General features: G+C 41.5%; 3 protein-coding genes across 7 annotated transcripts; all 3 read right to left on the reverse strand.

Moving 5' to 3' along the window:
• Positions 1 to 68: 68 nt before the first annotated feature.
• sin3b (SIN3 transcription regulator family member B) lies at positions 69 to 11570 on the reverse strand. 4 transcript variants are annotated; one of them, XM_077716634.1, is made up of 19 exons: positions 10994 to 11570; positions 9793 to 9899; positions 8769 to 8922; positions 7296 to 7667; positions 7020 to 7193; positions 6378 to 6506; positions 6200 to 6289; positions 5987 to 6105; positions 5220 to 5433; positions 5005 to 5121; positions 4486 to 4724; positions 3907 to 4090; positions 2731 to 3664; positions 2205 to 2374; positions 1943 to 2116; positions 1786 to 1878; positions 1614 to 1708; positions 1259 to 1457; positions 69 to 1124 (listed from the first exon to the last, which is right to left on the reverse strand). In XM_077716634.1, exons 1-19 carry the CDS (start codon positions 11102 to 11104, stop codon positions 888 to 890), a joined length of 3912 nt encoding a protein of 1303 aa, XP_077572760.1. In that variant the 5' UTR covers positions 11105 to 11570; the 3' UTR covers positions 69 to 887. The 4 variants fall into 4 exon arrangements, with proteins under 4 accessions (XP_077572760.1, XP_077572761.1, XP_077572759.1 ...); XM_077716635.1 differs by having other exon boundaries at positions 2731 to 3670; positions 7020 to 7175; positions 10994 to 11569; XM_077716633.1 differs by having other exon boundaries at positions 2731 to 3670; positions 10994 to 11569.
• A 390-nt stretch (positions 11571 to 11960) lies between these two features.
• Positions 11961 to 17133, reverse strand: haus5 (HAUS augmin-like complex, subunit 5). Its single transcript, XM_077716640.1, has 20 exons — positions 16980 to 17133; positions 16752 to 16856; positions 16606 to 16668; positions 16390 to 16422; positions 16212 to 16236; positions 16011 to 16143; positions 15765 to 15924; positions 15576 to 15678; positions 15252 to 15337; positions 15109 to 15163; positions 14928 to 15043; positions 14428 to 14509; positions 14186 to 14340; positions 13954 to 14116; positions 13802 to 13882; positions 13571 to 13716; positions 13253 to 13349; positions 12886 to 13024; positions 12669 to 12801; positions 11961 to 12443 (listed from the first exon to the last, which is right to left on the reverse strand). Exons 2-20 carry the CDS (start codon positions 16847 to 16849, stop codon positions 12344 to 12346), a joined length of 1968 nt encoding a protein of 655 aa, XP_077572766.1. The 5' UTR covers positions 16850 to 16856; positions 16980 to 17133; the 3' UTR covers positions 11961 to 12343.
• Positions 17134 to 17305: 172 nt separating this feature from the next.
• Positions 17306 to 21570, reverse strand: LOC144196599 (fizzy-related protein homolog). 2 transcript variants are annotated; one of them, XM_077716930.1, is made up of 14 exons: positions 21440 to 21570; positions 21021 to 21108; positions 20829 to 20939; positions 20625 to 20688; positions 20359 to 20486; positions 20192 to 20274; positions 19936 to 20119; positions 19775 to 19840; positions 19572 to 19674; positions 18871 to 19055; positions 18525 to 18758; positions 18142 to 18246; positions 17957 to 18049; positions 17306 to 17893 (listed from the first exon to the last, which is right to left on the reverse strand). In XM_077716930.1, exons 2-14 carry the CDS (start codon positions 21087 to 21089, stop codon positions 17852 to 17854), a joined length of 1467 nt encoding a protein of 488 aa, XP_077573056.1. In that variant the 5' UTR covers positions 21090 to 21108; positions 21440 to 21570; the 3' UTR covers positions 17306 to 17851. The 2 variants fall into 2 exon arrangements, with proteins under 2 accessions (XP_077573056.1, XP_077573055.1); XM_077716929.1 differs by having other exon boundaries at positions 20359 to 20489.
• Positions 21571 to 22453: the final 883 nt, after the last annotated feature.

The following is a 22453-nucleotide window of genomic DNA, read 5'->3' on the forward strand; positions in this document are numbered from 1 at the left end:
TTATGGTTAAGCTTGGTTTTGCTTCAATTCTATTATTCTTGAGACAAGACGTTGCCATTAACATCTAGAAAGGTCACAACTAGGTTGTTTATTTTATGATAACTGATACAGGATAAATGTTATACATTCTATTTTAACACTGATATTATTGATTTTATTTTCAATGTCAATACGCAAAAGGAAAAAAAAATCTGACAACACAAAGAAACATTCAGTGAAATCAAGATTATAATGCATGTCATCAGTAATAAACCAATCAACTTCGATTATTTTTTTGCCCCGCTGATAATGTTTAGCTACAATACAAAAAAGAGGGGGAGGGATGGCGGGGGTTATTGAAATTAATGCAAACATCAAGAGTTGGCCAACAGCAAACACTTTAAAGAACCATGATTTTCAAATGGTGTAAATGCATACTGTATATAGAAAAAAATACATATGCACATACTTGTCATAATGAAGTACAGGATACACAAACATACATACACGCGTTTATACCATGATCTTGTAGAAATGCGCATTAAACCCACCAACAAGCAGAAGGCTATCCGGCTATACAAGCTAAAAACTACACTGGACTTTCATTTAAAAAAAAGAAGAAAAAAAGGGAACCAAAAATGAAAACAGACATTCACATTTCTGAAACTATCACCGGGATTGTGGTCAAGTCTTGTTGACTTTTAGTGCCAGATGCTGCTTCTGATGCTGATGCTGAGTGAGTGGGTGGGTGGGTTGAAGGGTAAGACGTTCTCATAACCTCCCCCTTGAGTCCAAACTAGTTGTTGATGAGGTTTTTCTCCCAAATGGGTGAATGTACATACACAAGTACTGCAGTGTTTATTTAGTGTATGGATGTCCATGCATGTAAGCCCTGTGTGTACATCCTCTTAAGGCGAGGAAGGAGCTTTGCTACCGCTGTAATGGACCCGGTATCTATTGACCGCTTGCCCCTTGAGCTCCGTGGACAGGCAGGTGGTCTTGCAAGGGATCATGTCTTCTTCGTCCTCTCCCATCAGCCACTTGTGCACCGTACGCTCGGCCGACGCCGTGACGTGCTCAGCCCGCCAGCCCCGGTGCCATTTGGCCAAGCGATCGTGCTGGTTCGCCGCCACTCGGTGCTGAGACTGGGAAAGAAAAATGTATATGTAAGATAACATTAAGATAAAATTCAAGATAATTTCGAGGAGAGGTGCTGGGTATCAGGTGAATTTCAAACATGGAGTAAATATTAAGATAAGAAGAAGAAGTGGTGCCGCACCTTCCTGGCCTTGACCAACGCTCCTCTGCGGTACATGTAGTCCTCAGAGTTCATGACAAACACCATCTTATGAGTGTTGAGCTTGAAGCGGCAGTCTAGGCTGCCGGCATTCTCCACGCCGAGTTGCCGGTGCCATTCTCGCTTACAACGCATGGCCTCCACCTGACGCACCTGCCAGCGCCGAAAACGGCGCAGATTCCTGCAAAAAGCAGACATGCAAATTATAAATCTTCTCATACGGACATACCAACTTGACTTTCTGAATCAGCAAAAGTGTGTGAATTGTAAAAAAAAAAAACTTAGCATGACAAAAATGCTTTGAAAAAACGGGAAAAGGTTAGTTGAAGTGGATTACCGTGGAAGAAAGACAGGTTTGAAAAAGTAGCCATCTGCTTGTGAGCATAAACTGGACTCTGTTCCAACAAACTGCTCCATGTAACTGGACAAGCACTGAAATAGCAAAAAACAATTATATTGAAGCAACAACACTACTTGTTTTGTTTTAAACATGTATCAAACACACTCACCTGAACATCCAAGGGGTCATCAGCCTGAGCCTCCTCAGTGTCCTGCAGCTCAATAGTCATGGTCACATGACCCTTGTTTTGAATAAACATCACCTAAAAAAGATTAAGGTCAGATATAAATTGTAATTCTACAACTTAAAATTATTAAATCTCTGACCTTGAAACAGTTCTCCTCAGCCATGGCTCTCTCAGCTTTCCACTGGTAGCTGGTCTCCCAGGCTGACCGCACGCACTGAGAAGACAAGTTCCCCCCGACGGCCCCTCTCTTCCTCTCAGCCAGATAGAGATCGACCACCTGCAGACAAACCTCATCGCTGACCAAGTGCTGGAGCTAGAGTTGTGTGAAAAGATAAAAAATAAAAATTAGAGGTCAGCACCACACGTTGAAGTAATAAAGGAACATGTAGAACACCGCCTACCTGCCGGATGATGTTATGGATAACCTTATCGATGGTGAAACCGATGTAGGCGTGAATGGTGAACATCTCTCGCAATGTGTCCTCGTACTGAGTAGAGTCGAGGTTGCCATCCAACAGACTGCGCACCATGTCTAAGAAAGCTGGGTAGTACTCTTCTAATTCCACCTCACCTGCACAGTGATAAACACACGACAAATTATATAAAGCTCATTTTAAGGTTATCAACCTGTAGGCCCAGCAAGGTGTCCCCTGCCTGGTGCTCGTAGTTAGCTGGTAGAGGCTCCAGCGCCTCCACGATCCTTGTGAGGATAAACGGTTCAGAAAATTAATGAATGAAAAAAGGAGGTGGGAGTAGCACCTTTCATTCTGCAACTCAATTCACTCATATGCTAATTTTCTGGCTTTGGCCCCCACATTTAACTGCATATCTGACCTTGTACCTCTATTTTCTATAATTATAGAACAGGGAAAAACGCTGATTGCTGGCTAATAACAGTAATGTTGCTAAGAGGCATATGCTACGTACTTGGCTGTTTGAGGCGCAGCTCCATGGCAAGGTCGCAGGCCTTTTCCCGCCGCCCTTCGGCCACGAGCAATCGTTCCCTGCTCTGCTCGGCACGGTGTTCCAGCAGCTGCCGCTCGGCCTGCCGGTACACTCGTAGCAAGCGCGAGCACAGAGTCTGGTGCAGCCGCAGGAAGAAGTACCAGTTGTTGTTGACGTAAAACAAGTTGTAGACGTCGTCCATCTCCTTTTGATGCTCCGCTTCGGGGTCACGCAGGTCCACCTTCTCGGCGGTTGCTCCTGAACTGGCCTCCATGGGCGTGGCTCCGGGAATAGAAGCAGCGGCGGTGGTGGTGGTGGCGGTGGTTGTTGCGGTGGTGGTGGCGGTCGCGCTCTGGCTGGTGCCGCCGGGAGCGCCGCTACTCTCGGTATCTGGCGGCTGGGACGGGCTACAGCGCCTCCGTCTGGATTCGTTTAGTTGCTGCTGGCTTTGAGCCGGGGTCGGAGCTTGCGTAGGTTGAGATTGACTAGTGGTCGCTGCGCTTCCTGACGCGTCAGAAGAGTTAGCGTTTACCCCTGGAGTCGTCGTCGTTGTTGTTGACGATGATGACGACGACGTTGTGGATGCCGTCGTTGTCGCGGCCGGTGGTCCGTTCGCCCGTTCTCCCCCCTCTTCCGTCTCCGCCTCCTCGTCAGTCCAGTCCTCCGTGTCGCTGAGCTCACCGCGGCGTGAGAAGAAGAGGTCGGGGACAAAGTGTTGGATGATGCGCTTGATGTGGTCCTTGTCATCTTTGTGAATGGTGGGCTGGCGTTTGACGTGGTAAATGATGAGCGCGGCAGCGTCCTCCAGGACCTGCTTGTCCTCGTACGTAAACACCATGTGAGGTTCGCTGGCCGATGCCGAGCTGGAGCCGTTGCGAGCTTGCTGTCCGACGCCTCCCTCCTCTGTGCTCTGCTCCTGTCGCTTAAAACAAGCGTGAAAATGTTTCATGTGTATTTCAAAATTGCAACTTTAACTTTTTAATAAAATGCAAACTTTTCTCTAGCTAAAAGAGTAATGAGCCATAATTCCCCTTTGCTATTTGATTGTGCAGGCGTATTTGTGACGCTGCATTGAACATTGGGCAAAATATTAAGCATCTACATTTTTTGCCCTGCCGGTTTATAGGAGTAGTCGAGGGGAGGGAAAAAAATGCTTACCTCATCGTAGACACTTTCGATCTCATTTAGGAGACTCTTCGAGCGCAGAGCCTTCATGTCGTTCTGTTTGAAGTTGACCCCTTGGTGGTCCAAGGACTTGAGGTAGGCCTTTTCATACTGCTCCCTCCAGATCTTGTTGAAGCCCTGCTGAGCCTCTCTCCATTCCTCTTCCTTGGCTTTCAACCTGTGACCCAAGGAAACAAATTAGTGTTGTGAATGTGACAACCAAATTATGCTTTAAAAAAAAAAAAGTTAAAAGTTTATGACGATAAACACAATCAGGACAATATGTCCATTCAGAAAGCAGCCTTAAATTTTAAATATATCATGTCTATAAATGGAGGCTCAGTAAACCCAGGGGGCATCCAGGCTTGAATGCTTTTATTGTCATTATACAAGTATAATGAGATTTAAAATAGGAAAAATATGAGAACAAATATCTCCCAGCTTCTTGCCGTTATACTGAATTGCATTATATTTGTTTTTTGTTGACTTTATTTTAATACTTCAATTTTTGCTGTTACTAAAATTCAATTTGAGCCTTAGAGAGTTAACCAACGAAAATGTTGCAGCTGTTACCTCTTTAGCACCACAGGCACAGCCGTGGCCGGACTCCTCTTCAGCCCCTCGATGATCTCGGGGGCTTTGTCACCATAGATGCGATAGACAGCGCGTCGTTGGATGACCTCCGAGGTCCCACCTAGGCAGTCGTCCAGTCGGAAGCGATCCTGGTCCTCGGGTGAGAGACGTGACAGCTTCTTCTGGACGCTTTCCAGCACTCGGATGGTGGCCAGGTTGGTCTCCAGAACGACATCCAACTAAGACACACATTTGACCAATTATATTATTGCGTTTCAAAACCGTGACCGGACGTTTGGTCCCCGGTCTTTTGGTCCCTTTTGGTCGCCGGTCAAATGTACTTAGATATTAAACCGACTCTCATGAATATAATTTTGAGAACTGGTTTCAACTGTGAACTCTCTGTCACCATATGACCGGCGACCAAATGTCTGAGCAAAACCAACTAAAAAGAGTATTTTTGTGACATGCGTTTAACAACAAAAAGGAAATATTTTTCTTTTGTAAAATATGAAGTACCTCAAATCTTTCATCCTCACAACGGTGAAGTTGTTCTTCATAAGGAGTCTTTTTAGAACTGACAAAGGTGGAATCTTCTGACCAGGAGGGAAATGACACCCATGTGTCATTTAACACCTGAAGACATCAATGCAGAGAGCATTAGTGGCCTTCTTTGTTCAAAAAAATCAACAACATATTGTAACAGAATTGAATTGATAAATGTATACACACACCTCTTTGCATAACGTGGTTCGCCCACTGCATTTAGGTTGCTGGTAGGTCTTGGGCAGCGCTCTGTAGCTGGATCCCAGGCGTTTGCAAGAGGCATAATCCACCTCCCTGCCTCCACCTCCCTCCATGTAGCGATCTGACAGCCCCGACATAGCATGAGAGAGCTCTTTGTCTCCCAGGAAGGACTTGAACTGCGTGTACACTTCAGGAAATTTCCTGGAAAGCGTTTTGGATTCAATTTTTAGCGATAAACATCAGAAATCCAATCACTGTTTGCTTTTATTAAAAAAAAAAAAACTGAGAATTTTGCACTTTTGCTAAAAAATGAATTACTTAGAATTGCAAGGCAATCTCAAAAGTAGCAAGTACTCACCAAAACTGCAATATAGAAAATTAATACATAAAAAATAAATATTTGGACAATGTCGGCGGCCCGGATTAAAAAGCCTAACGGGCCGTTTGTGGCCCGCAGGCAGTAGTTTGCCAAGTTCTGCTTTAGTATGATTAAAGTCCTAAGAAGTACTGTAATAAAACAGTGCAATGCATGATTTCTGGGTAGAATGTGTAGCTAACTTGAAAATGCTTGTCATCTTTGTAGAGCACTTCATGTATGATGAGCTAGAGGGTAAATTACATTTCAGCATTTTAAAAAGGCCATACTTAATTATGCAATAGGGCTCGAGACTTTTCAAATTGGATGAATTTTGTGGTGAATTGCATTTTAGAAGTGCACTGCTCTCCATGACTAATTTCCCACAAATCTACTTACCCCAGGAAAGGAGTGACGAGCTGGAGCAACTCTGCTCCCGATACCACCTCCTGGTTGAACAAGGCAATGCAGCGCAGGAAATTCTCGTACACTTCCTGGCTTTTAAACAAGCGGCGAACCTGAGTGACAAATCCCATTGACAGTGATGTTATTTATACATGTCATTTGTTAAAGCGCCAATTTCCCATAGAAAACCAGTCGAAGATTTCTCACCTTATCGAAAAAGGAAAATTCTCGGAGAACTCCATGTTTTCCGACTGAAGCGATGGACTGGTCTTTGGTACAGGAATACTTCATTTTTTTCTTCAGGGGAGCAGGAAGACAGTCATGGTTAAATTAAAGTATACGGACGTACAGAAGATAACAATAGATTAGTCTTCCGGGGCTCTACCTTAAGCAGAGGAGACATGTGTGGCAGGAGTATGGGTCTGGGCCTCTTTTTATTTTGTTTGGTTATCAGGTCATCATCATCTGCTCTCTTCAGCTGCTCTTTGGCTCCCGTTAACGAATTTCCGGTGAACTAACGAGAAGACATTAGATCATGTGTCACTTCAGACAGATTCATATTACAGTAATACCTTGCGATATGAGCTTAATGCGATCTGGGACCAAGCTTGTGTATCAATTTACTCATATCTCAAATCATTTAAAAAAAAAACTACTATTCGTTCGTTTTTTAAAGTTATCAAAGCAGCCACGAAGGTTTTGGCTGGTGTTGAAGGAGCCCCTTCTGTTTACTTTCAAGTCCTGGCAGATTCCGGTAACTGTTTTTTCTGTCACCATAATAAAAGAAGCACCTCCCTTGAAAAAGACTAACTAGCGGCTGCATCATATGCTCATATGTCAAATTTGGGCAAAAATGTTTTCAGAATTTTCCTCGTATCTCAAATTTCTCATGTGATGGGACACTCGTATGTCAAGGCATTACTGTATAATATATATATTCATTGATATTATTAAGAAGCCACAGTTATCAGCGTAATACTTTTTCATGGGTCACGCTAACAACATAGCTCCCCATTCGACTACTGACCAGCGATCTCTTGGCGTCGGGCAAGAATTGTCCAAACTCGGCTAGCAGGTCCTCTTGTCCCTTGAAGAGACTGGCCACTTTGGAAAAGACCTCATCTTCAGTCATGCCGCTGGCACCTCGACTGCCCCGGCTCTCCTTCACCTCTAGCTGCTCCTTCTGGGAGATGAAAAAGCACTGAGCGCATTATCAAAATAGCTATTAGTCAGAGTAAATGGCTAAAGGCCAGAGAGTCACCATGACTGGCAACTGAAACAGTACATCGCCAGTCTCTAATACCTGATAGGTGTGAAGAATCTCTAGGAAGGCTCTGTAGATCTCTGGGTGGTCCAGAAAACGATTTTTAATCTTGTTCACGTAGCTGATGGCACTGTCAAACTCAACCGGGCTGGTCTCCGAGGCAGGCGGGGACACAGATGAGGTCGCGGCCTGATTCTGACTCTCTCTGCTCGCCAAAGGAAGGGACAGTCGGCCGGGATTTTCCAAGGGCCCGCTCGACGAGATGGAGGAGGATAGGGACTCCGCCGAGGTCGGCTTGGTGTCAACGCCCTGTCCGGGTCCGGCTTCAGAGGTGGTGGCGGCGGATGCGGCACCAGAGGTCGACGTCACGGGCGAGGTGCTGACAATCTTCCCCGGTTGGCCAGGTGACACCTGAATAGATGACACAATTAGGACCAAGTGAATGATTGCTCAAATGATGGGCACAATTAGAATCATGTCATTTTGACACTACATTAGCAGCCTCCATTTAAATACAATCTCAGAAGGACAGGAAAAAGGCCTGAAAGTCCCCTTTGTTCTACTGGTGAAGTGTTACTACAGCAAACCGACACAGTTTGTCACTATTTGGGTGAACATGTATTGATCGGATTCACTGCCCAAAATATAACATGAGAATTTGTGATTAAATGACGAATGTAATTTTTTCCCATATATAAAGCACACTGGATTATAAGACGCCCCGTCTATTTTGGAAAAAAATGTAAGACTTTTAAGTGTGCCTTATAGTCGTGAAAATACAATATGTGTTACAATAATGACACCTACCGTGATGTGGTAAAGATGACATCAAAATAGTTGAAATCCTACATTCCCTAACCACAACTCTTTTATATGTGTCCCTCTGTTTAATCCAACACTGCAAAAACTTCATTTCGAATGTAAGGGTGACAAGAGCTTGACTGAGCTCACATTACAGCAAGCATGTGAAGAACTGACTTTTTCTCCATAATTCTGTAGAAAAAATGCGATTAGTGATTTAGTTGTTGACAGAAAACTAATATACTATCAATAATTTATCACAACTCTGGAGCAGAGCCCAGCTCGATGTAAGAGCTTCATATCTGCTACACTTTGGCTCCAAAAGCTACACTATGTTTACATCCAAGTCATAAAAAAATCCTTAACGTTAAAATGCTGCTTGCCATGACCAAAATGTGAAATATGAGACCTTAGACTAACTGTAACTAGTAATGTTGTAACTGGACATTCACCTGACTTCCAGGTTGACTCGCGGGCTCAGCAATGAAGTGAATATGAATGATTGTCTCTCTCTATATGTTCCACATGAGTGACTAACAGCCAGTTCAACACAAAAAAAATAACGGTTGAATGTGTTTGGGTGTAATAGCCACTGCTCAAAGCTCTTGTGTTAAATCCCGCGGACAACACAACAGACTTGACCACACATCTAATTATGGCCGAGGGAGGTTCAAATTACTGAGTATGCAATGAAAGTGGCTATTGTCTCACCTGTGCGGAGAAGGGTGACTGGAGAAAGGCAATTCCATTCTTTGGGACCTCTATCCGATACCCAGGTGGAAGGAAGGCGTTGAAGCCCAATACTAAGTCGGGGTGACCATGGAAAAGTTGGGACACTCTGTTTATTACTCCTGGGGTGTCAATGCTAAAGAAGAGATGAGGGTTAAAGAAAATATTAGTGATCAGATATCTGGGTTTCATAGGGAACTCATTGAACTCATTGTCTGCTAATGACGGGGTTAAATGTACAATTCATTTTGACTGGAAGGACTGGCAGTGATTACTCAATGGCATTTTACCATAAGCATTTACAGCCACTACTCCCAATGTAATAGTATGAAATATATTTTTGTCAATTTTAGTCATTGTGAAAAAAATATATATACAAAGTATCAATGTTAAATATAGATATCTAGGATTGTGGATAGAACGTCGGCCTCACAGTTCTGAGATCGAGGGTTCGATCCCAGTTCCGGACCTTATTGTGTCCAGTCTGGGTGTAGACCCTGGGCTTTTGTGGGTTTTATCCAGGTACTCTAGTTTCATCCCACATTGTGAAAACAGGTAAGGTAGGCTTGTTGAACACTATAAATTGCCTCTAGATAAGAGTGTGGTTGTCCATTTCCTGATGCCCTGAGATTGGCTAGCAACCAATCCAGGATGCCCTATGCCAGGTGCCCATAGTTGGCTGGGATAGGCTCCAGCACCCCTCAAAACCCTCGTCAGGATGTGCTTCGGAAAATGAATGAATATAGATATCTATATATATTCTGGTTATGCAACCCCTACCTAACTTGGATCGGAAATGTTAAAATTGTGGCCTACGTGAGCCAAAACGTAGCTTCTTTGTACGTGGACTGAGTAATTTGCCCTAAAAATGTTGAAGCGACCCAAAATAGCTGCTCAATTAAGTATAAAAAGACATTGCAAGCAATGCACAAATATTCTCCAGATAAGCATTTGCATTTTTCAGTCTTGGATGAGAGTGGACAAAGATAATAAAAGGGTAAAATACCTCTGTGATTTGAACTCTTTCATGATGTCGAGAAACTTGTTGTATATGCCCGGATCGTTGGCAAAGCGTATTTTGACCTGGTCCAAATATGACAAGGCATCTTCAACCTGCAACACACGACGAAAACAGTTCGAATATGAAGCAGTCTCTCCACAAGCATTTCGACATGGTCAAATAACGAAGCAGGATGCTGAATCAGCTCTGCTGCAGTTTAACGACGTACGCTGCTTCATATTTAGCTCAAACAAGCAAATAACCACGACGAATTAGAAAACGAATACACACACCAAAAATAATGCATTTTCTTCAATGGTACTCGTATAGCTCTCAATGGTACTTCGAACAGGGCACACGTCGTCATTGTCCAATCCGAAATCTCCGAACGAATACTCAAGTAAACAGCTGTACGCCGTGTTCAGCCAAAGAAATATATAAATAAATGAATGAATGCGTGGCTACCAAAACAAGCCAAGAGGCTTTTGTTCGCTGCTCGCCGTCTTTCTTCGGTTCGCTACGGGCAAGTTTTTTGGGGTTAGGTTCCAAAAGAATGCATGTTTGTTCGCACAAAGCATTGTCACATATCTTTGCAGGGCTACTCGTGTTAGCATTAGCTATTAAAATGACGATGAAAAAACTCACAACAGCTACGCACGCATACACATTTTTTTGACACTCGGGGCTTATTCGTCGCCCATTTTAACCAGCTCACGGCAGTAAAAAATGCATACACTGTGATACGAACAGGAGTGGAAAGAAGCCGCTCATTTAATGGAGTAGCCTTTCTAGGCTAGCCTGGCTGACGTCCTCCACTTTGTTCAGGGTGGTTGGTAAAGGGGAACAAGGAGGAACTTCTCACAAGCGAGCTTTTTTGTTCTCTTTCTTTTTTTTAAGTTCACGTTTGCTTTCCATGGCCGCTTATGACGGTAAAATAAGAAAGTAGCGCAAACTGTGTCACTCGACTGTCACTTGGGACGGCCATTTTTTTTTTTTTTTTTTTTTTACAAAACACACTTTCCACGTTTTAAGCTTGCGTGTCGACGTCAGGATGTTAAGAAATGAATTAGTTCTAATCGGCCAGCTAACAATCCTTTCACTCATTTCGACGTTCTGTGCCTGAAACAAGGCAAGCCCGGTGTAATAAAACAAAATGGTTGTGACTCTGAGGGGACTTTTCCTCCCCCTTTTGCCGTTGTCTTCTTACCTTGAGCTTCTGGAAGTGCTGCTGCTGCACTTGCTTTTGTGTTATGACGAAAGGCTTGTCTTGAATTGGATTGATTTGTTTTCCCGTGCTGTGCGCCTGGATCTTCGCCATGAGCCCGGCGGCGGGAGGCTGCAGGAGCCCAACTTGGGAGCGAAGCTTCGGCGGGTTGGCTAGCCGACAAAGCGTCCTCTCGGTCGGGGAGCCAGCCTGCCACCCGCGAGCAAGCGAGTCGAGCAGCCCCTACTTTGCCAGTTTCGCACGGCTCTAACGGACGGAAAAGCCAACCGAGTGGAGACGGATGACTGACAAGCTGCTACTCGACGAGACTTTGGCAAAACATCGTCGAATAGAAAGAGCCGAGTTAAGACGCAACCGAGGAGGGGGAAAAAAGCTCAGGGACAATGGTTGCCGTTTATCGTGTTTAAAATAACTATCGCCTGTCTCTTTAAATTCGGCGGCAGCGCTTGTTTCTCAGCGTCCGGAAACCAGAGTCAAGTGAGAGGAGGGAAAAAAATGAGTAAAAGTCCTCATGCGCATGTGCAACGATGGTAAGAGCTCAGTTCATAAGAATGAGATAGCTCCACTCCCATAGATAGCGTATATATAGAGCGAGATGCGGAAAAGTTGTGGATGGCGGCGTTAGTTACGGTATACGCACATGAACTGTGAAATGTATTGTAGAACGGCACTGACGCAAAATGGCGGACGAGAGATGATGGTTGTCCCTATTGGTCACAGCGCGCATGTTGCATCTGGTTCTACTTATACTATATGTGTGAGATCTATGTCCACTCCCACTACACTGCTGCAAAGAAGCGGTGATACTTCATCAAAAATCACAATACGCGTCGCTTTAATGATAACTACGCAGAAATGACTAAACTACAAGCTAAGAGCTTCAATTAACAACATTGATTGTCTTTGCATCCTTGCAATGATACAAAGTTGTGAAAGGCAACATGGGCACATTGTTTATTCAACACCAATAGATGAACAAAATGTAAAAGTACAACCCAACAGTTCAAAATACAACAGAAACAGATGAATACAATATATTTTTTAAAATCAGACACTATTCTGAGCAAGACAGGCAGACAACTGTGTGGCTTTAACATGATCCTTCTCCACTAGCCCTCAGTTCAAATTGCTATGACATCAATATTTTTTTATTCATCATTAATGTGTTTGAATGTGTGTATATATTGTACAATTGAATCAAATATGAATGAAAACTGAAAAACAGACATATCCTTCAATAAATCTACAAAGTGGTTAAATTTCATTGTCTATTACTTCTTGCCTTCCATGAACAACAATAGACATCCAAAAGAATGATCCAACTCCATTGATCTAGGATTTGGCAGCTAGCTTCCATTTTTCTAGCCATTGCTGGAAAGTCAATCCTCCCTTGCGTACATCAGGGACCAGATTCTGTGCTGGAAGATCCCACCTACAAAAGTGAACACACGCAGAAAGACATACATGACTAAGTTATCATTTGAAAATGTCAAAACGTATTTGATCAATCAGTATTGCTTTATGACATTGTAAAATCATTGTGAAAAAACATGAATATGGTCAGCGTCTTCCCCCAGTCTGTAACAACCAAAAGGAATGATCGCAAAACCTGACAGACCTCCCGAGTCGGTATGTTAATTTTCGCTTTGCATCTCACCAGTCAGAGATGGACGTCTGGAGCTTCTCTTCATATGAAAGGCTTTCTGCACATTTCTGGGTAAGGATTCTGACCCTTGGGACCATAGATTTCAACAAATTCCCATCTTCTGCCTTGACTTTGGACAGCAAGTCTTAAAACAATAAAGAACAAAAAAATATAGTGGTTTCTTCGCGCTGATTCCAAAGTATGGATCTCAATTTTTTGTTTTGATTACCTTTGTGACTGGATTCAAGCAGGTGCGCTTCCTCCTCCTTGGATTTTTGCAGCGTGGTAGAGTGAAGTTGTTGCAGCTGACAGAGAAAACGCCACTCAAGTTGGTCACTGCACGCCTTGGCACACAACTCCTCTGGAGCCTTAATTAAGATAAGTAATGTCAAACAGTGTAAAACATTCATGTTTCACAGGTTGTCTTTCTGCCCAGGCCAACGAAAAATTAGAGTGAACATTGACCACAACTTTTACTTTTTGACGCATATTGTGAACCGCTGAGTCATGATTGTAAGGAACAGATCGTCATGGGGCATGGAAACAAAAAGTGGGTCACACTTTGGTCAGAAGAGACGAAAGTGTGATATGCTCACCATGTAGAGAGGGAACTCCATGTTCTGACACAGGCTGCTCAAGGTCGGTGACTGCAAGCGATGGATAGAAAGCCATGATGCGGGAATTCTCTGCGTTCTAAAGAAACACACGTGTCGAGAATTTGACTTGATTCAAAATTTGTTTCCAAAGTTGACGGTTCACAACAAACCATAAAATGATCATTAAATGCTAAAGGAGATACTGTATCGTCCAGACTATAAGTCAAAATTTGTTTAATAGTTTAATTTTCCAGATAGTAGAGTAGTCATTAATTATTCGTTGACAACACCGTTAGGAAATGATTTTTTTTTTTTTACCCATCAACAATCCTCCGGTCCAGAGCTTGAAGCGAAATGGTATCCATCTGTTTAACCTCCTTTGAGATAGAGTTCCTAATACTGTTGGAAACTCTGATAACATCCTCACACTGTGTCGCCACCTTGCCCTCCAAAAAGACCTGCATCTAAAACCACAAGAGCGCATTTTATGGTATCCCTTTTAAAACATTGTACGATCTAATTCGAGGCATTAAAAGATGAGCGAAATACCTCTTTGCACATCCGGGACAATTCCGATTTTGCCAAGGAGTTTCCCTTGATCAGACAATTGATCTGTTCTTGTCTGCGAACCTGAAAAAAAGACAATGCAAATTGAACAATATCAAAAGAGTGAAATCCTAAAGTTGTGCAGCAATTCTCACCACTAGCTTTCTGGAGTCCATAATCTTTTTCCGCTGGCTATGGAGACTGCGGATGACTTCCTGCTGGTTTCTGGCATGCTGGCCAAGCTGGATGAGGTGGTTTTGGAAATGATCCTTGGCAGCAACTTTCATCACACACTGGAGCTTCAGTTCGAGAGCCGACCTAAAAACATCAACCAAGAGTTAAGAATAAAACTTGAGTCCAACTTGATTAATGTGGTAGTGGAATTACAGTGGCGACTTGTCTTTGTTGGCGTCATCGACAAAGCAAGACAGCTTCTGTTCAACCTCCGTCCTGCAATCCGCTAGCTGGTTCTGAAGTTGCTGGACTCTGGTACGAGTCAGGGATAATTCAACACATTTCTCCTCTACCTCTTGCCAGGCAGCCTACAATCATGGAGACGTACGCAGTCATTACTGAAAACACTATGGTAAAATATTGGTTGTTATGTTGTATATGTTTGTAAAACTGACATCCAAGAGGGCCTGAACAGATGGCAAGTCGTCATTCTCGTCTGAACAAATGTCCAGGAGATTGTTGTTTTCATGAGACAAGCTAGAATTAAAGAAAAACAGTCAGAAAATTATTTAGAAATCAAAATAGTCTAAGGCAAGGGTGTATTTTGATTTTAAAAAAAATAAATGGATTAAAAGAATTGGATATCTAGTTTTTTTTATAGATTTAAAACAATGGGGATTTTAGCTTTTTTATATATTTATAGATTTTACAAAATTATTTTTGAACTAAAAACAGAAAAAATAATTACAAAATTACAATTACTGATTTAAAAGGGGGAAAATCAGGAAATGTAATATACATCTATACTCTACATTTGAATTTGTTCCTAAAACAGAAAGTTAGCACTCATGATTTACTTTCCTGGGCCACACAAAATAATGCGGCGGGCCATATTTGGTCCCCGGGCCGCCACTTTGACACATGTGCTCAAAAGGTAAACTTTTGATTTTCCTACCCAATATCCTTCACATCCTGAGAGCAAACATTCTCCTCCAATGCCTTCTGCTCTTGAGAAAGCCAATGTTGTAACGCAGAAGTAATGTGACTCATAGGGTAAGCCTCTGCCAGGTTCTAAACAGATGACAAGTATTAATTCATTGAGTTCTTACTTTTATACAAAAATGTGTACTATCTACCTCCACAGCACTCAACCAGCACTGAAACACAGCATTCCTCTTCTCGTCCGGCATGCTGCGACAGGAGAAAAAATATTAACCAAGACTTAAAAAACAGGTAAAAATATTATAATTTTGTTAAGAATAGGCCATGAGTCTCTTACCGTTCACAGTCAGAATGATTCAATTCACTTTCTTGTAAAGATTGATAAAAATGAATCCTCTCGTTACACAGCTGTCTCACTTCACGCTTTCAGAATAAAAAAAATAACATATTGCAAGTTTATGATTTTTTTTGTTTAATTACATTACAAGCGAATCATTATTCGCCAAAAACACATTCTCCAATTTGAACATGAAGTATATTGGTTTTGTATTGTACTATAATAAAGAATAGGCTGAACTTGATTTGCACATCATTGTGTCCGTTTTTATTTATTTAACACAACGTCATTGGAATCGCGGTTATACAGTTGAGAGGTTCCTACCAGGACTTGTGGCTCCATTGATATCGGGGAGTTAAAGAGGAGTGTGTCAACATCACAATTGCTGGAAAAGCCATTCCCAAACAGCACATCAGACTCTGCTTTCCTGCCATGTAGAAAAATTAAGCTTATTGTCTAAAAAAAAAGGTGCCTTCAAGTGGTGGCACTTCCTGAAGATTATTTCTGCCTTACTTTGCCAACATCTCCAGAGCCTGACGAAAATCACAGACCTCTTCAACGTCACTCGTCAGCATCTTCCGATCCGACACGCAGCGCTGCTTAAAAGCCTGGAGGAGCAAATTCCTGCAATGATTCTCTTCCACCTGAGACAATGTAGATTTGATGGATCGCTCTTTGAAAGTAGGGCAAAACATAAGAAATACAATGTTAATCCTTTTTTTTAAAAATCCAAATCAATTTGAGAGTTTTTGGACTAACCTTGAGAGTCAAGATGCTCCTCAGTCTCACTGATCTTGGAGTCAAGATGGTCGATCTCATCCCTAAGCTGTTGGATTTCAATCTGAATCTTGCTCATCTTGGCCAAGTCGTTTTGGCCTTGACATTCTTTCACCTGAACACACACAAGAATATAATAATGAACATATATCCGTCATTAGGAGCGGAATTACTAAATCCTACCTCTTTGTCTTGAAGTGATTTGTACCTTTTAGATATTGTCAAGGAAAATACATACAACATTAACAGTTTACTTTCTGGTTACAAAATCCCTTTTTTGGTCTCACATAAATAACAAAACATTAATTGGTTCCCAAAACAACATTCTGAAGACGTTACAAGAAAGAAAAAAAAAGGATACCAAAGAAGATTGTCTCGCTTGAGTTTGACGGTTCTAGAAATGAAAGAAAATGTTTCAGTGAGAAATAAACATATACAAGGCGAACAAATGATGAATAAGATTTAATAATCAAGGTCTGACTTAGCCCACCCAGTGTAATTGCCAAAACAAACCCATTTGCTGCCATTGACGGCGTTATCCAATTTGACAAACAAAGTTACATTTTACGAGACAAACCTTTGTTGGAAAACGTGACTGATGACATACTCCCAAATTGACGTTCTTTTCCCAGCACACAACCTGAAAAAATACACAAAGAGTTAGCATTGTTGTTCAAATCAGTTATGCTATTGCAACAATAATAACGTGACAAGGACACCGACGATCTGAAGTAGCTGGTCGGCGGCAGACTCTCGGAGGGCAAATTAAACTCTTCTGTCGCCCAAAGTTTTAAGTCCTTCACAAGGTGTCTGTCCGCCATCCTGAATCTGAACGAAGTTGGAATACAATTGAGTTAATTGACCTGTCCTTATTCGCAAGCTAACTATCGAATAGATAGCTACAAGTAGGCATAAAGTGAATGAACGAGGTGGTTTGTAGTTTGTACTTACGTACTGGTGTGATGAATACCGCTATATTTTCAACAAATTACATTTATTATGTTTTTCAGAGCAATCCTTTTGTAGTAATTCAAGTACTCTAAACTTTATACTTCCCGCCCGTTCACATCACTACCGGGATGATGTGACGTGTCAAGTCACGTGACTAAAATATCAACATACGTGCAATTAACCCTTTATATGGCTAGTGACTGTTTTCTGTATGGCTCTATTGTAAATAACAATATTAGAATATGCAATTGTAAACTATTCTGTCCATTCAGATAATTACATTACAAAAAACATGTAATGAACCAAAACTGCTACTAACGACAAGATAGTTTTGAGTCAAATATACGTTTATTCACTAACTACAAAGAATTAACGATGTAGTTCTGAACACAAACTCTAGGATCTTGGTAAACATAATTCCCCATGATAATGAAATAGAGGTTAAGTGAAAATGTTAAGCAATGTGATATTTCCATACATCCATTTCCAATACATAATAACACAAGGGGTGCTTGAGCGTGAAACTTGCTGCCTCATTAAAAAGGGCAGACTCCAAACTTAAATGATTGCCATTCATTCCTGGAACACATACAATGATGGATACCCATTTGTACTCCCATTCGCACCGCCACACAATCAGTGACGTGTCATATTTCAAGTGCTATAAATAAATTAGACTTATTTACAAAAATCAAAAGGTGCTCTACTGGATTCACAACACAATATTTTCACAATTTAAAGGAATAAAGTAAACCAAGTACTTTTTTTAGATTACAAAAGAATGTCTTTCATAATCATTCTTTCAAAAAACAAATTCAAAACGATGCAATTGCAGAGTAGTGTTAAGAAGAGACCTTTAAGTGTTTTCAATGTCACCGAATCCTAGTGAAAAGATTCAGTACCGACACCGACTCCTGAAAGAAAACAAAAACAAAAGTAAATAAGTTATCTTGCAGATAGTACAATTGTTCAACAACCTTTGTGGATCTTGTTTTACTGAAGACATTCCAAAAGCGAAGTGTTTCGTCTCCCGCTCCTGTGACAATCGCTTCACCATCTGGGGACATTGCCTGAATTTTTTCAGGGGGAAAAAAAAAAGAATAAACTCTGACAACATATACACCAATGCCATAAGTTATAGCAAATGTCAGTAAGAAAATACCAGGTAAAGAACTCTGTAGGAGTGCCCTGTGAGTTTAGCCACTTGCGTGAGTGCTGGGTATTTCCATACCAAGATTTGGTTTTGAGAGTAGCCATGAGTGCTCACCTGTAAGCAAATAAAAAAGGGAATACACACTAAACTAAAAACATTTTTGACAAAAGAGAAATACAGGTTACTTTGCAATGTCTCTACATACAAAATATTCAGGTTGTTAAAAGCCTCAATGGGAACATTTTGCCTTTAAATACGAAATAAATTTAGTTAGGAAAGATGCAATATAAAAAAAAAATCAAACATCCTCTTATAGCAGACATGGGCAATCATGTATCATATTAGGATTTTGTTACTCATCAAATGGAGATGAATTAAGTGACGTCACTTACGAGTTCATTGGTGTGCTTGGACCAAGCCAGATTGCAGACCTGTGAGCCCGTGTCCACGCACTGCAGCGGCTGCGACGTCAGCGTATTCCAAAAGCGAATGCAGCGGTCGGCCGTGCCGCCTCCAGAGGCCAGGAGGCCGTGCTGATGTGGTGACCAGGCGATGGCCTTCACTGCAGCCAGGTGATTTGTGTACGCTTGCACGGGGCTAAGTGATGAGTGGTTCCATACCAGCAACTTGAGAGTGTAGGCACATTTTGTTCAATAAGTCAACGGGAGATAAGAGATATGTGAAAGTGAGACAAACTACCCAAAATAATATATCAAATAAAATAAAATCACGGCGAACCTTGTTGTCGTTACCACCAGAAGCAAGCAGCTGATGGTCGGTGCTCCATTTTAAGCCACAGACTTCCTGCCTGTGTCCTTGTAGTCGTCGCTCGGACTGCAATGGAGGAGCTCGGATGTCCCTCTGAAGAATCATGCGATCCCGACTGCCTGAGGAGAGCTGGTCTGCATTCCATGCTAGAGCCCCTGTGAGCATACAACAAAGATTTGGATGTATCACAATGGCTAAATTGACTTATTTTTTTCTTTCTTGTGGCACCATCACAGCCATTAAATTAGCATTAATGTAACAGAAGCCTTAGAACACAATTCATCATTTTATTTGACTAAACATGAAAATAAAATGATACTTCCAACTTACGAGAGCTTCTACATACAAAATATTCAGGTTTCGAAATCCTTTGATTTGCCTATTAGTGTTCCAATATCCAAAATCCCCCAAAACGTAAATACATTTCATGTATTCGTTTATGCATGCTTGTACCTCATTTTAATCCACTAATAAATCATTTTCTTATATTTCTATAACAAATTGGAACACTGTGCTCATTTTTATAGCGTTTAGTTTGGATTTTTTTTAGGGCTGTGGAATGAATTAGAGAATTTACTTATAAAATACTGCTCTACTATAAAAAATCCAAATTATGAAACAAGTTCTATAACCAATTTATTTTGTAAGTAGAGATAGTATTGTATTCTAACCAACTCTGGCCGAGTGTCCTTCCAGGGTGGAGATTTTCTTTGCCCCACCGGCATCCCAGATTTGGACATAGCCCTTCTGAGTGCCCACTGCTACCAGGTTACCCTAAAGACACCATATGAAGAATAATTTCATTAACCAGACCAAACTCAACAATTTTTTTAGAGACCATCCTGGTACAGAATAAGTACCGTACTGCGCTTACCCGCTCAGACCAGCCAACTGACGTAACCGAGTCTCCCTCCACAGATAGATCACACAGCCTGGTTACCTGAGAATATGGCAATTCCAATAGATTCAGTTTTTTGGTGCCAATACAGTAGATTGACGTCTAGTGTCGCCAATGGCAGCTATTGAATTGTGTACCTGGCTAGTAGAGGCACTCCACAAGTAAACACATGTTCCCAGGCCTACGCTGAGCACATTGAGGGATGACCAGTCCACTAAATTCAGATAAAAGTCATCCTGTAGCTCTGGTGCGTCCAGGACTTTGAAAGGAATCTTGGGAATTTTTCTGGCAGGCTTCCTTGGTGATCGCAGTAGTTTTTGACTGCAAGAAAGACAGATTAAAAAATAAATGTTGTTTCAGGAAAGATATGACAATTATAGACAAACCATTTACCTTTTGTTGCTGACAGGTGATAGTGAGTATGGAGATAGATTCATTTCATTGGCTGGTGAGCTTCTTTTGAGCTCCAGAGTGTACTGCAAAGATCAGTAGATTTGATGACACACTATTTGACTGTTCAAATTGGCAAATACGTTTTTTGTTGTTGTTTTTTTTTGTACCGTGAAAAGTCTCTGTTTTTGAGGCGTCAACAGCTGCAAATGGTTGTCTTCTGTTTGAGGGTCCTGGACCCTCTCTATTCCTGCTCCCAAGAGCTCATTCTTGAGCAGAGCAGAATATGTCAAACCATCTGCTGAAGGAACACATCATTAGTTTGATAAAATATCACACTCACAGCAATCATTTCAACAAATGTGGTAAAAATAAACAAATCATAACAAAGTGATGCTAAGGCAAAGATGACATAAATTGCAAGTTTCATATTCACCTTTAACAATATCAGAAGATGGTTCCTTGGCTTTTCTGTTCTGATTTGCTGACTTTTCATTTTCCTATTTGAAAAGCAAAAGAGATGTTCAAGATAAGAAATTTGCACTGTATAGAACAATGTAGACTCGAAATAGCCAATGCATTTTTGACTTTGTCTACATTGTAATGATTATTCTCTGTATTTATGTAGAACAGTACATACACTGAGCCTGTGAAAGTTGATGTCCCAGTTGGCTCCGGCTCTCGTAGGAATAAATCTGTCTCCAAGTTTGTTAGGTGACACAATTGGGGAAGCAGTGTGTTGTGCTGCTTTCTGGAATCACGAGAGAAATACACATGATGTGAAAACACTGCAGTATTTGTCAGTGAATTAGCCCTAACAAAAATAACTCACAATCAGGCTCGTGTTGTCATTTTGATGATTGATTTGGCGTAAGAGGCGGTATTCGTACTGTAGATCCATTTTGAAATTCAAAAGAGACCTTGAAAAGACAATTTATTTATAGGTCAGAAAAACAATATCCATAATTATTTTAGGTGGATCGCTCCATTACAAGCAAATAGACATTTTTTTGTGTGTTTTCCTAAACCATACCACAGTAGACTACATATAAAACAACAATGAGCTAAAACAACAATGAGCTAAAATGAAAACTATTTTTCAGTACTGGTGAAATGTAAGTGACGCCCATTTTAAAGACGTGTTAGAATACACGGTGAAGTAAGTCAAGTGTACGATAACATCACGAAGCGGAATATTGGCTTAATTATCGTGGCTAGTTTGTTTAAATAACCGTTCGTGAAAAGACATACCTTTAAAGTGAAGCGTCACTCTGTAATATCGTCCACTTAACGGTGTACATTTCTCCGTAAAATCCTGATACGGAACATCCACTGGTTACAATGCCAAGAAATGAAGAAAGCTAAACACAGTTGCATTGTGGGTTATTGTCCACGTGACATAAACACGGAAGTGTTTCGCTACCATTTTGAAGCATGTCATGTCAGTTTTTTGCCCATAGGTGGAGCACTAAACCCACCAAGTCTCCATTTTGCGGTGACACTTGACCTCGCCATACTTTTACTTGAAGTTTGCTATTTAAATGTAACCTCTAGTGTCCTATTTAGACCAAAAATAGTAAGTTGGTCGGTTTTATTTAAAGTCTCCAGGTTCATACAAATGAACAAAAACACTGATTATTCATACATTCATCTTTTGTGCTTATCCTCACGAGGATCACAGATTGCAAGGTACATTGAAGCAAAATAAGGTGCATTATAATACCTACAGACGATTTGGCGTGTGCAATCGGCTAGTGTGCATCTTTTTGTATATGGTAGGAAATTGGAGTACCCAAACTAAACCCACAAAAGAACATGCAAACACCACCCATGAAGCCCAGGGTTGAACCCTCGATCTCAGAACTGTGAGGCAGACACAAGACTTTATCTTCTTGTCAAATTAGATTGGACATTTAGTGGCGTCAATGGAGGCCAATGAGATAAATAGTATGTGGATAATACATGGTAGCAAAAAGTGAGCCTATAGAAAATACCCAGAGTTCCACAAGTGTGAACATGACCCCTCCCATTGTCCCTCCATGTCTTTCCGTCCCACTCACAGACACACCCAAGGCAACGCTGGCGCCAATGGGCAAACCCCCCGACCCCTCGTCGTCACCCCACCAGCCCCCAAGTGACCTCCAATTATGTCATGCGAAAAAGCTGCGTCCCATTGAAAAGCTCTCTTAATCAAACCCAATTAATTCAGCTATTTTCCCTTATTATCCACTGCTAGGAACGCGTCTTCCCAATAAGACTGTTAAC

The sequence above is a fragment of the Stigmatopora nigra genome, chromosome 5 (assembly GCF_051989575.1).
Source record: "Stigmatopora nigra isolate UIUO_SnigA chromosome 5, RoL_Snig_1.1, whole genome shotgun sequence".
NCBI lineage: Eukaryota > Metazoa > Chordata > Actinopteri > Syngnathiformes > Syngnathidae > Stigmatopora > Stigmatopora nigra.

What these genes read in the sequence shown, in the direction of transcription:
- sin3b (XM_077716633.1), bottom strand. Translation starts at nt 11,104, where the DNA reads ATGGCGAAGATCCAGGCGCACAGCACGGGAAAACAAATCAATCCAATT. An exon ending in CTGAGGAGAACTGTTTCAAG is followed by an intron (nt 1,879 to 1,942) that starts GTCAGAGATTTA and finishes AATCTTTTTTAG; the next exon opens with GTGATGTTTATTCAAAACAA. An exon ending in CGTTGGTCAAGGCCAGGAAG is followed by an intron (nt 1,125 to 1,258) that starts GTGCGGCACCAC and finishes TTTCTTTCCCAG; the next exon opens with TCTCAGCACCGAGTGGCGGC.
- haus5 (XM_077716640.1), bottom strand. Translation starts at nt 16,849, where the DNA reads ATGGCGGACAGACACCTTGTGAAGGACTTAAAACTTTGGGCGACAGAA. An exon ending in GCTCTGGAGATGTTGGCAAA is followed by an intron (nt 15,679 to 15,764) that starts GTAAGGCAGAAA and finishes TCTACATGGCAG; the next exon opens with GAAAGCAGAGTCTGATGTGC. An exon ending in GCTTGAATCCAGTCACAAAG is followed by an intron (nt 12,802 to 12,885) that starts GTAATCAAAACA and finishes TATTGTTTTAAG; the next exon opens with ACTTGCTGTCCAAAGTCAAG.
- LOC144196599 (XM_077716929.1), bottom strand. Translation starts at nt 21,089, where the DNA reads ATGGATCTACAGTACGAATACCGCCTCTTACGCCAAATCAATCATCAA. An exon ending in TCACCTGTCAGCAACAAAAG is followed by an intron (nt 20,120 to 20,191) that starts GTAAATGGTTTG and finishes TCTTTCTTGCAG; the next exon opens with TCAAAAACTACTGCGATCAC. An exon ending in CTGGTGGTAACGACAACAAG is followed by an intron (nt 18,759 to 18,870) that starts GTTCGCCGTGAT and finishes TACACTCTCAAG; the next exon opens with TTGCTGGTATGGAACCACTC.